Source organism: Triticum dicoccoides, chromosome 2A, assembly GCF_002162155.2.
Source record: "Triticum dicoccoides isolate Atlit2015 ecotype Zavitan chromosome 2A, WEW_v2.0, whole genome shotgun sequence".
Taxonomy (NCBI): Eukaryota; Viridiplantae; Streptophyta; class Magnoliopsida; order Poales; family Poaceae; genus Triticum; species Triticum dicoccoides.
Window position 1 is genome coordinate 155,140,458 of NC_041382.1, and position 13,425 is coordinate 155,153,882.

Here is a 13,425-nt window from a genome sequence, read left to right on the forward strand (position 1 = left end):
CCAACATATTTTGCCACATTCCTTGGTTTCTTCTTGATGGGGCAATCCTCAACCACATGAGTCACCATCTTGCAGATGAAGCAGAAACTCTGCTTGGTACATTTCTCTCTAGTGTGACCTGGCTCCCCACAGTTCAGACAGATTCCATCTGCATATGGCTCATCAGCTCTAGCAGGGGTAGGGTTCCTCTCCTTCTGCTGATTCTTACTCTGCCTGTTCATTCCCTTGTCTCTCCTATTGGATAGAGAAGGATTTCTGACTGCAATAGGATCACTAGCCTCAGCTCCAATTGCATTTGTACCTGCATTCCCCACTTTTTGCTGCTGCAGTCCTGATGGTTGCTATTGCTGCGGTCCTCCCTGTTGGGATCCTTGCCCTGGATCTCCCGCAGTCGCTTAAGGGTTATGGCTCTGGTCAAGCCAGGCCATAGGGTTCCTCCACTGGTTGGATTGCGGCTGCTGGAAGAAAGGCCCTGGATAACCCCACGATGGAGGGCCTTGGAAACCAAAATTGGGGACGAATTGTTGTGGATGGCCAAACTGCGGGTCAAATCCAAGAGGGGGCTAGTTACCTTGCACCATAGTCGGTCCAGACGGCGGGGGAGGGCGCTGGAGGCGTTGCTCAACCGAGGCAGATCGATTCCTATTGTTCCTTCCGCGCCCTTGGCCACGCCCGCGATTATCAGCCATGTCTTGGATCTCCGCGAGAGTCGGCTTCGGCCCCTTCCAAGTACTGCTAGCAAGAGATATGGTGGTGGTTGGGAGGAGCGGAGGTGGGGCACCAGGGGCGGCGGCGGGGAAGCAATCTGCGGCGGAGAAAGCACGAGCGCCGACCAATTCCTTGCGGATCCAGACGCGAATGGAGCGAGCCGGAACCCTAGGTATATCTTGAAGAAGCCCAAAACGGGGCCCGTTGGCCCGGTCCGCAAACATGTCGGACCCCACATCCCAGTTAGGCACCGCGCTGCGTGGCCACGGTGGAACCCGCCTCATCCAACTGACGGGTAGGCCCAGACCAGTTGAAAGAGGCCCATCTGCAGCGGCGGAGCCCAGCGCCCGTCCGCTAACAGGCGGGGCCCAGGCGCGGCAGCTGCTCAGACCCGCCATGGATGAGGCCTGCGGCAGTGGCGGCGCGGTCAACACCGACGACGGAGGTGCCCCAGCTGGGCGAGAGCCACCTCCAACCCCACGGCCAGAGGTGAAGAGGGCCGGGGTCGACGGCGACCACCAGCAGAGGCAATCGGAGCCTGGGGAGGTTCGGCAGCGCGACGGAGTGGGGAATCGATGGCGTGCCCATCTGCAGCGGCGGAGCCCAGCGCCCGTCCGCTGACAGGCGGGGCCCAGGCGCGACAGCTGCCCAGACCCGCCATGGATGAGGCCTGCGGCGGTGGCGGCGCGGCCAATGCCGACGACGGAGGAGCCCCAGTTGGGCGAGAGCCACCTCCAACCCCACGGACAGAGATGAAGAGGGCGCGGGGTCGACGGCGGCCACCAGCAGAGGCAATCGGAGCCTGGGGAGGTTCGGCGGCGCGACGGAGTGGGGAATCGATGGCGTCCCATCCTGCTGTCGCTGGAGGAGCTCCCGGAGCTGCGGGACCCAGAGCGAGGGAGGTCACCACCGGGGCTGACGCTCCCAGAACGCGACCCAGCGCGCCCGCTGCTCTGGATCTGGAGAGGAGAGCTCCGCAAGTGCCCAGGAAATCGCATCGACTCCGAGCGGCATGCGGCCACGCTCCTCGCCGTTGGAGTGGCCGGCGATGGCAATTGCTAATCTCCTCTTCGCCTTCTCCACAGAGCGCGCTTGCGCCAGGATTGAGGAACGCCGGCGTCGCGGTTCCCCTTTCCCCTGCGCATCTCGCGCCTCTCCATCCGCCATGGAGCACAGCGCTCGCCCAAGGGATGGGGATGCGGGCGCAGGGCACGGCAGGGGAGGTGGTCGTGGCGCAGATGGAGGTCAGCGGCGGCGGCGGAGGGAAGCGGGATCCGGCGAGGTGGGGAGGCACGGCGGAGGCGGGCGGAGCGGGGATGGGTGGTGGGCTAGGAGGCATGTCTGATGCTCTTCATCAAATCTGCCGTTTTTTCTTTTTTCTCTTTGACTGGAAATGGTTCCAATAGAAGGTAGGATATTTATATCAAGCCGATATTAAGTACACACGGTCCGAACAACACGATATTAAGAGCTAGTGGAGACATTGAGGATGCACACAGTTCTGCATTGCCTATTGATATTGTTCTTTTGATACTGGTCATACCTGACATCCATTTGCGAGTGACTTCTTCTACACATGTATGCCATTTTTGAACTATTAATGACGGCATTCGTTTGCCCTCCATTCTAGGACGTGGTGTAGTGAAGATCGTTTCCGGCACACCATTTGCTTGTTTCTTGTTCCTTCGTATGCACAGTCAACTTGTTTTTGAATCTAGCAACACGATGACCCTCTCTTGCTGCCTTGTCTCGCCCTCGCTTTACCCAATTGCTGAGCTGACATAATCGTAGCATCATGTGTTACGTACTATTGTAAAGGTTTTACCCTAGATTTCTCGAAGACTCGCAGGTTTCATTTAATATCATCGATTATACAATTCAGAGCGATTATAAGGGAAATAATCCATGCGGATACTACGGTTTGCAACTCGAGAAAAACATGAACTCTAGCAATCTTGCAGTTTACTCTTTAGAATACTCCGCTTAACAGTTTACAACGGATATTAGATGGTTAAGGTTGAAGCAACGTCGATGACGAGAGCTCTTATCTAGTCTCAGCACCAAAAGAGACGCCACTGCTATTCAAATGGAGCAGGTCCTTGTCATCCGCACCCAAAAATCAACCTTGCGTTTCAGCCATGGAGCAAAACGATGGACCCTTTTCAATATAAAAGTCGTGCTACCCTCATGCTATCAAAAAGGTGAATTTTGTCAAGTTGCTAGCAGCCACGCTGCCTGATTCCAAGCCCTCTCGTTGATTGAGCGTATAAGACTGGTGCACCCACATTGCGGCACCCATATTTTTATGAACCCGGAGATGGCTCCAAGGAGGCCCATCCTAATGGGCGTTGTTTTATAGCGGCGGAGATGCTATGTTTGTCGCTGTCAATGTGCGTTTCCTTGTCGAGCCCCGTAGATTATTCGCGCGGACGAGACAAAATACCACTTTTTGAGCAGCGCAAAAGTCAGGAGGGGCATCTTCTCGCATCTTTTGGTGTGGATTCGATTCAGATTTGTCTTGTGCTGATGAGAGAGGAGGCCACGAAGAACAGGAGTGGATGGAGGGGGGAGGCAGTCCAGTGGCGTGCTCAGGGGGCTTATTATCTCGTAGGAAGGAACCGTTCAAATGCAGTTCGTGATGTCAGGTCCTGATGCAGGAAAGAGTGCATTGGGTATTTCTTTTTGCCGATTCCTCTCTACTCCGCTGGGTGCATGCACCTGAATTCTGGAATTCGCTTCAAGCCTAGTTGTTTCCAAATGTTTAAGACCGTCTGACATCATAGAAGGTTGCTCGCACAACTTTATTTGGTTTGGTATTTTATTTATTTTGGGACTAGGTTTGGCACATACAATCCCGCAAAGCAGAAGCTACTCCCTCCGTCTCATAATATAAGACATTTTTTTGATTCCAGTGTAGTGTCAAAAGACGTCTTACATTATGAGACGGAGGAAGTAGGTAAGTAAAGACAATTACGTGACCTAGTTTTTCTGGACTAAAAGTTTGGAACACTGAAACATACAATCCGGCATAACAGAGAGGGCAAACTCGTACAAGCTTCTTTTTTTTAGGGAAGCTCGTACTAGCTAGTATACTGAATCGTGTAAAAAATACTCCCTTAAATAATGCATGTGCCAAACACCTCATGATTTTTGTAAATGTTGTAAAATACTGTTATGCATTCTGTGGTATCACACAGCAGCAGATTTAAAAACAGTAGTTTTCCAATACTTCTGATCTTCAACATACTTTAAATCCAAACAGAACCTAAGCTTATGTAGTGAACTGCTTTATTTCGACAGCTTGTACAGGAGAAGGTAGCATTTAAGATTTATTTTGTTTCCGGCTGTGGAGGATCTGGTAAAAAATTTCTGTGGACTTCTATCATTGCCACTCTTAGGTCTGAGCGGCGCGTCGTGCTTGCTGTTGCATTGTCAGGTGTGGCCTCTCTTTTGTTACGTGGTGGAAGGACTGGTCATTCAAAGTTCAAGATTCCGGTTGAGGCGAGCGTCTCTCATCAATGCTTGCTGGATTATGTCAGCGAGCGTCTCTCATTTTGTGGGGTGAGGCCCCAATGACCGACTGTTTGTGTTTCGAGGCCCTTGATAGATCGTATCTGTTCAGGATGATGCCAATTGTTTGCTGCCTTTCGGAGGTAAGGTAATGGTACTGGGAGGCGATTTCAAACAGATCTTGCCTGTTGTGGAAGGTGGTGCCAAGGAGGATATAATTAATGCATCCTTAGTGTCGTCGACGCTGTGAGGATACGTTAAGGTTCTTAAACTAAATACAGAAACAGAGTAAATGACATGGAATGCAACAGCTAACCTATGTACGTTTATGCAGAACAGACGGGGATCATCACACAAAACCATAATAAAACAGATGGGGATCGTCACACAAATCCATAACAATCTCATTACCAAAACTGATGCACCATTGTTCAACTCAACCAACAACAATTTTCGCCATTGCCCTTACACCTTTGACGCAGCACGCCCCAAAATCATATTTGAATACAAGATAATATACACTCTACATCAAAACCATATGGTATGGCGACCACCAATCCCTTGAAGCGACCAATGCATGCACAAATGAACTCCCCCAGAAAAAGATTCAACTCAAAAAATTGGTTGACAGTACCAATGACGAATTATGGAAAGAAAAGCAAGCCCCAACCTTACAGCCACAAGACAGAAGAGTGGAACTATGTGGATAGGATGGACTGGAGCATTAGCTGCTGCTGTGGTTGCAAGGTGGAAAATGTTGAGGCAAGAAAATCAGGTGGCAATGTCTGCTGAAATCGCTTCAGAACACTGATCATCCGGGTGGTTGTTTCATCTGTTGCAAGCTCCTTTCCATTGCACAGAACCTACATAGAAAACAAAATGAAGGAACGAAATCATTTACTAAATTATTCATAGAAAACTAAGCTCAAATATCAAGATGTACTGCTGAATAAAAAGGTCTGCCGCCACCAAATGGCCAAACTGAGACCTCGACACATGAATTTACACATCAAAACCCACAATGTACTGCTTCATTGTCATTATTTCATTCAGCAATACTAAATACCCCCTAACTGGAGGTGACAGACTGACAGAGCAAGCACAAAGTCAAAATTACCTCAGCAAAAATAGAGACTATTTTAGGAAGATACTGACTATGAGGTCCAAGAACCTGTGAGTCCGATCTGCACATAAAGAACAGGTTATATAAAATGTAAGAAATATTCTACTGTTACTGCCATGCTGACACTAAAGAGCAGATACCTCTCCACCATCGAACAAAGCTGATCATGTACAACTTTTGCTTCAATCTTGTCATCTTTTATAGGCAAGCAACCAAGCCATGCTGGAATGACCTGAGAAGCATAATTTATTCAGTTTAAACCATTAAAAAATAGTAAACATGCACAGCAGATGTAGAGTAGAGGTATCTCAGCTTGATATGTCCTTTCATTCACTTACAATCCACATGCTGGTGCGCATGGAATGGGCATCATCAAATATCGCAAAAAAGATAACAAACAACCGTATGTCTCTTCGGTTCAAAAGAATATAATACTCCCTCCGTTCCAAAATACATGACTCAACTTACAAAGTTAATACAAAGTTGAGTCATCTATTTTGGAATGGAGGGAGTAGGAATTTTGGAGGATTCCATTCCATATGATTTTTTTAATCTACAGAGCTTGTTTGGTTTGTAGGACTGAAAATCATACGATTTTCTTCGCATGCAAATTCCGAAGGTATTTTTCCACTGACACCAACCTCATGAAAATTTCCCCTTGGTTTAAATGACAACTATGGGATGGACCTAATCCTTAAGAAAATTTCTTGTAGATTTTCAGTGGATTAACAAACCAACTTTTGGTTACAAATTCCTGTAGGGTTAAACATGCCTTGATACTGAATTCCAACGTTTTGCTATTCCTGCATTTTCGAAATATTATGAACCAAAGAGGCCCTTGGAAAGTTTAGTCTCTTAATAGAACCTGGAAGTGAGATTTAAGCATATACCTGAGCCGCATCAATCCCATCGCGATGAAATTGACATATTTTTCCAAGTGCTGAAACAGCATTATCATATGCCATAATATTATCTGCATGTTGTGCTTCTGGATGTCTGATAACATTGTTCAGCTTTGACAGGGCCTCTGAATTTTTAAAAGCATTATTGTGTTAAATGGAATGACTTCAAGATGCTTGTAGTACTAAGCCATAAGATTCAGAACTTACCTCCAACTAAAGGACGGAAAGTAAGGCCGCCAAACTCAGCACATACGCCCAGGCCATAAACAGCAGCCTAAAATGATGATGATTTTGTCACTACATCAGTGTCATGTATTACAGATAAAACAAGTTAAGACAACATGAGAGCACAAATACAGACCTGCCGAACATCTGAGTTATCATCGTTGGATGCCTCCAACAGGAAAGGAACATAGGTATCATAATACCTGCTCAGGCGAAAAGATATGATTCAGTTACAATTAAAACCCAGTTTACACGAAAGGGATAACTAATGTTAAGGAGAAACATACTTCAGAGCCGACTCACGACATTGCTCTGCAATGTCATCAAAAATGCAGATAGCTATCCTTCTCTCCTCAGCTGTCTTGTCCTTTCCCTGAAAATTAAAGATTAGATAAAAAATACTAAATAGGATACCAGGATATCATGGAGACATACCAACAGACATAGGCCTACTAGAACATGGTAATGATCATAAACATTACCCTTTGGCACCATAAAAATGAAGAGACCAAGGAGAGAGGCATTCACAATTCAAGGCTGCAAGCAATTGTTTCTATCCAAGCTAACAGTGCTTTACATACTATTTTAGCTGTCACCTTATTAGTTCCACAGTTTTCAGAAATGAAACGGTTCGGTCAAACAGAAGGCATGTGGTTCTCTTCCACAGTTATTCCCAAAACCAATGAGACAAAGCCACACAGGAATATGGAAAAATTATCAACACGAGATCTGATCCCTACATTTTGTGTGACCTCCGAGGAATTCTGTATGCTAATTGGGTCAAATGAGAGAACTAACACAGAATCGGTTGTAATTGGAAAAATATTAGAAACTGAACTCCAAACAAATCTGTGCACACAACACAATGAGCATGCCCAAACAAGGTGGGATTCAATCAACTTACCAACATTGGTGTAACATACACAGATAGCTCATCAAAGAACGGCAAGAAAGAAGCTTTAAAGGTTTTAATCAAAGTTCCCAGGCACTCGCCGACCTGAGTGTAAACAAATAGAGAATGTTAATTCAAAAATGAAATTGCAGAACACAAGCAATTCACAGACATGTCAAGAAACATAACCTGATCAAACACTTCCTCCTCCTGCTCATTCTCTTCTTTGAGTAGTTCTCCTTCATCAGCATCAAAATCTTCTGCTTTTGTTCTCTCTGATCTGTCTCTTTTCCTGGTTGCACTGGCTATAATAACATTCTTAATCTCATCCGAAATAGCTCTTACTTGATTCTCATCAAGAAGACATCCAGAAAGCTGTTCAGTGAAAGTAAAGTCAGTGAGAAATCTGGTAAAGCAAACTCTCTACTCCCTCCTTTCCGGTTTATAAGGCTCAATTCAAAAATCTCACCAACCAAGGTAGATGATGAGTGGTGGAATATTTTTTGTAGTTTGCAAAAGCACCCAATTAATGCTCTTAATACTTGCATGCAATGATTTAATGCACCTTGAAGTCTGAACATGTGATGGGGAACAACCAAATTGAGCATTATAAAATGGAAAAACTAAAATTTTGAGATAAGCCCTACAAACCAGAAAGGAGGGAGTAGAAGTCAAGGAACAATTAAATGTGTGCCATACAGAACTGACTAACTAGGTAACATTGTACAGATGATGGCTCAAGTGTTGATCCATTCAAAAGAATCTATGCTTTGAACACAATAAATAAGAAAAATTAATTTATCTCTTGCTAAACGCTAATCCATAAACAGCAATAAGCACCTAGGTACTTCTATACAAATGGTGTATTTGGTTAGTCGTACGAAGTTTTTCTTACAAAAGAAGCATCTTTATGGTACTACTAACGCTAACAACTTCCACCAATATATAATATGAAGTGATATGTAAGTTAATGAAGACTGAAATATGTCGACCTTCCAACAGTCATCACATCAAGTTAATGAAGACTGAAATATGTCGATCTTCCAACAGTCATCACATTAAGTTGTTACTCCCATTGCTGAGACGGGAACATAAATTTGGTTCCCACAACAGCACAATAGACATACAGAATGTAAGGGCGGTTATCCAAATTGAGAAGAACTTTATATAAGTTGTTTCTAATACCATATAGAGCATATAAATCTGTGGACCTAGTTAGGGAGTTGTGGAGGACCCTGCCAATCAAACTGCTAAAATCAAACAGCTCAAGTTGCTACAGTGATGTTGGACATCACATCAGGCTATTTCAAAAAGGCTTCAATCAGTTATATGTTATCTGGAAGCCCGCAAGTAGTCATCAATATGGAAATACTACATTCGTTTAGAAAGCTCCCCTCCACCGCATTTCTTTGTGTATTAGTCGAGACATGCAAATACACAATTACCAGTTACAATCTAGGACCTAATCATACTCACTCTAACATGAACAAGTGACACAACCCACAAAGTACTTACTCCCCCTGATCAGAAAACAGAACAGACCTGCATACACTCATTTAAGGAATCCAGCATGGATGAGCACATTTCGGTTTCCGGCTCCTGTATGGTAGATGGATGCAAGAAAATCCAGCTGTTAGCATTTAGTTAGTGTAAAACAAACCAATGTTATCATGAACTTAGGGACGAGGTTTTGCAAAGACCTTGTGCAGCGCTTCAACCAGAGCTGGAATTATGAAATCAGACAATTGTTTAACGTAAGACTCATCGCGTCCTGGAGCCTGCCCCTTCTCAACAGCCAATTTTGCCGAACGTAACAGTTCAGGCATAGCTGCATAATTGTGGCAAAAAATGTTAAAAGAAACACACAAAATCTAAATGAAAACAAATGTAGATCATCAAAGTACCTGCAACAGCAGCTCTTCTCACTTCTTCATGGAAGTAAAACTTAAGAAGAGGGACCAATGTAGGAGCAACCTGCATGGAATTTGTTCCAGTCACATCCACGGTTATCAGAAGTTAAAAATTCAGACAATTGCTTTGTGAATGACTGAACGGGGAAATAAACCTGATCAATCCATGGAAAGAAACCCTCCTTGAGCTCATCAGCATAGCAACACAGCATGTTGCAAGCCGTTGCTTTCTCTTCCAGCACACTAGTTCGAATTCCAATTCTTTTGTCACCAAGTGTGATCGTTTCAATGCTGTACGAAATACCAAAAATCAGCGGTGTTATTGCAAAATTAATACACAGTTAAAAGCAAAAACAAAGGGGGGGGTTAACATGCTCGCACATGGTGTACAAACAAATCAAAACATGTAAACATTGCATGAACACTAGTGTATGTAACTTGCAACCACTAGTTCATAGATTATGTGGATAACACTGGGGATATAAACAAACACAGAAGTAGTGCAAAAGACTTTACATATAGAGAGCCATACACTCTGAACCAGAGAACCGCAATTTGCAAGTTTTATTCCTTTTTTGTGAAGGCTTTTGTAAGTGGTATTGAAAACAATGTTGAAATAAACTTGTTACTGTTTTCAGAAGACTAAATTAAGCATGCCGACAGCCTATATGGTGGTTCCCGGTTCAAGAGAGCCAACTTTTAGTTCAGTGGATTTCCCAAAAGAATTATTGAGAAGGTAACGCAAACCTGTCGTCATCTGATTCTATTTCATCATCTGATTCGGCTGAAGTAATTGTGACATCAGGCTTCAGCTGAGCAGACTGAAGCAGTGGTGGCATAACAACATGCATGTAAGGAAGAAAATCCTGTCCAAGACATTTGCATAGCCTGGCCCAAGCCTGTCACATGCAGGGACATGGTTATAAAAATTCAAAATGCAATTACAATCAATATCCTACTTTGAAGCATACCTGCAACATGTAGCTGGTTATCGGATCATCTGTTTCCATTGGAGTTCCTTGCAAAGCCATAAGCACTTCCATGACCTGCAAATTATCAGGTAAATTAGGAACAGAATGCCTCAGGAAAAAAATATAGCCATTCCAACAAAATGATGTCCAGCAGAAATTCAAGTAGGATATACTCCCTCCGTCCCAAAATAAGTGTCTCAAGCTTAGCACAACTTTGTACATGAGTTAGTACAAAGTTAAGACACTTATTTTGGGACAGAGGGGGTATATGAATGTCCACTATAAAATTAGAGAAGAGATACTAACCTGCTTGGCATCATCCCTAAATTTATCCTTGCCTACAGCCATTCCAACAAGACTTATACACTCCATGGACTTGGCACGGAGCATCCTATTAGACTTGTCAGTTGCATTCATCAAAATAGCTTTCAGGTACGGCATAACAGCATCATAGTATTTCTTGAAGTGGTCCTGAAAAACAAAGTGTATCATACATCATATAATATTATAAAGTCACGATGATCACTAAGCTATAAATCATGAAAAAGTGTTACAGCCATTAAAGGTGATATTGAATGTAGCTGTTAACTTCCACACAAGCAGTTACCTGTGATGAATCAGCTACTGATGCTAAAGCTGTCAATGCTCCCTCTTGCACCATTTGCTTACCGTTCTGAAAACAACATAAAGGTTAACATATTATCTACCTGTACAAACAGTGACTCAAGGGAACTTAGATGCATACCTGGAGAAGAACAAGTAATTTGCTAACGATTCCATCCAGGTATGGTGTCAGAATTTCGGGCGTGCAATTCTCACTGAAATTCAAGATTGCGGACGCAGCATGTGCCTGTCAAGAAAGATAGTAGACACAATAAATCAATATTACAGCATGTGCCTGACAAGAAGGATAGTAGACACAATAAATCAATATTAGATTAGTAATTAAACCCTAATATGCATAGTCCACATAGGGGTACAAATTTTTTTGGCAATAACAGAAGTACAATGAAATTCAAAAAAGTGATAGCACAATGCATTCAAAACATTAAACAGAAGCAGTTTCAAAAGCACAGTGAACTAAACAACAGACTTAGTGAGTTAATATAGTACTACAAGGCAGGCCATGTGCTTAACAATTTCTCTGTTGCACCTAGAAACAGTTTCTCTGTTGTGGATCCGACATGCGAAAATATTCAGAAAAATATTTAAAAAACAATACTGAAATTAATCAAGATGGAATACAAAGGGGCCAGACAACCAGAATAACATAGGATAGGGCCAGAATTTGGACTTTTATATGAAATTTATTAATCAATCAGCTTATTTACAAGTTAGGAGCATACTAAACAATAGTTCTGTGAGACACATTTCCTAGAGATGCTTTACTACATAGACTTGATCAGAGCCATTCGGAAAGTAAATGTCAAAGTATCTAATGTAAAACAGGTAGCAGAAAAACCTGGAGAATACAAAGGAAATTTATGTTTTTGTTACATATCTCAACAATGATAACGAAATACCTAATAATTTGTTACAACTAGAGCACAAATAGATTGAATTCTTTATCTAATGAAGAATGTCTCAAGCTTAAAGGAAGTACGTTTCTTACATATGAATGTACTATGTCTCTACTGAGATAATCTCAGCCACATAAGCACTAAAAACTCGTTGTAATTAAAAACAAGGATTTTCTGAGTCAACTGATCAAGTTTGATGCCAGTATTTCAACACTTGCCTGCACACGTGGATTCTGAAAATCGTCCATGGCATTAGCCAATGCAGGCAGCACCTTCTGGTGGTACTGAACCTGCAAGTCTGGGCCCAAATCTGTAGACAGCTGACCAATGGCATTGATTGCAGCCCACCGCACTCGAGGATGAGGGTGTTGGAATCCATTCAGTATCATCGAAACCACCTGCTCCAAGTTTTTAAGCATAACCTGACAGCAACAAACAGCAACTGGTGAGGAGATGATCCACTTTGGTTATTTCCTACTTGCAAAAATGATATAGAACGATGGCCTAACGCTAGTGAAAATGTTTTATAGGCATGGCAACTCAAAATTTGTAAATGAGGGATCAAGGTAAAAGTATGGCATCCACTATCTTGTTTCCATATTACTAATTTAATTTCTAATTCAACAACGTTAATGAATGGATGTTGCTTTTAAGCATTTCAATGAGGTTTTGAAGTAACAAACTATTGCAAAGTTAATCAAAAGGCCAAAGTTAATTAGGCTAACCTTTGCACATCCCTCTGCAATCTGTGCAAGCGTGATAAGAGCAGCATGGTGCTTCTGCCACTCTGGAGCAGAAAGATATTGTGGGAGCAGCTCAGATGCAATCGGCACAACTGCATTCCCACCAATGGCAATGGCAAGACGGTCAAGGCACTCCTGCGCCACTCCATAGTTGTTCCCTTCACCTGCATCTTCGTCCTCGGTTTCGGCAGTGTGCCAGGCAGGGTCATCCTCTACATCAAGCAACATCTGCATAAGTACTTGGAAGAGCCTGCCAACAAACTGCGGGAGCCTGCGCATCATTCCTGGTGCACGCTCCCTGGCCTCAGCAAGAGTAATCACAAACTCGACAGCCAGGTGCCTAGTTCCATCCTCCAACTGTGCAGCTTCAGCTATTTGCAGCATCGCTCCTGCCACATCAGCAATCTGTCGCCGCAGGAACCTTGGCTCTGCACCAGCCAGCTCCACAAGCAGCTCCAGTGCCTCCTGTGCAGATGCCTCCTGGGACGAATTCAGGCAATCCGTGAGCGCCCTCATCATCGCAGGCAGCAAGTCCTGCATCTTATCTCTGTCAGCGTTAGTTGGCAGGCACTGAACGAGATTAACGGCGGCGCTCAGCGCGGCGATGCGAACATCAGGCGAGGTCGGGTGCGCCAGGGCAGATGCTAGAAGGTTGTGGATGGTCATCAAATGGTCGAGAAGAGATTCGGCGATGTAATCGGCGAGGCGTGCGAAGATGAGCAGCGCCGACTCCTGCAGGTTGGGCGCCTCGGGGGTGGAGGCCGCGCGGAAGAGGAACGGCAGCAGCTCGGCCCAGGTGTTCTCCGGGAGGAGGAGCGTGGCGAGCTCGGATATGGCGTCGCAGACCTTCTTGGCGATGGGCTTGGGGGGGTCGGACTGGAGCGCGGCAAGGAGGTGGGCCTTGAGCGCGACCTGGCCGTC

At 44.4% G+C, this 13,425-nt stretch overlaps 1 protein-coding gene across 1 annotated transcript; it reads right to left on the reverse strand.

Annotated features, from left to right (window-relative positions):
• Nucleotides 1-4,598: 4,598 nt before the first annotated feature.
• Nucleotides 4,599-13,425, reverse strand: LOC119357755 (importin-5-like; the record flags this gene model as incomplete). The annotated part of the gene is made up of 20 exons (XM_037624598.1): nucleotides 4,599-5,081; nucleotides 5,336-5,402; nucleotides 5,482-5,573; nucleotides 6,232-6,368; nucleotides 6,451-6,517; nucleotides 6,605-6,671; nucleotides 6,756-6,841; nucleotides 7,373-7,465; nucleotides 7,550-7,735; nucleotides 8,903-8,959; nucleotides 9,061-9,188; nucleotides 9,265-9,334; nucleotides 9,426-9,561; nucleotides 10,018-10,169; nucleotides 10,242-10,316; nucleotides 10,548-10,712; nucleotides 10,849-10,914; nucleotides 10,987-11,091; nucleotides 11,980-12,183; nucleotides 12,487-13,425. Coding segments are annotated over 20 exons (3,057 nt in total), but the record flags the coding sequence as incomplete, so codon positions are not given.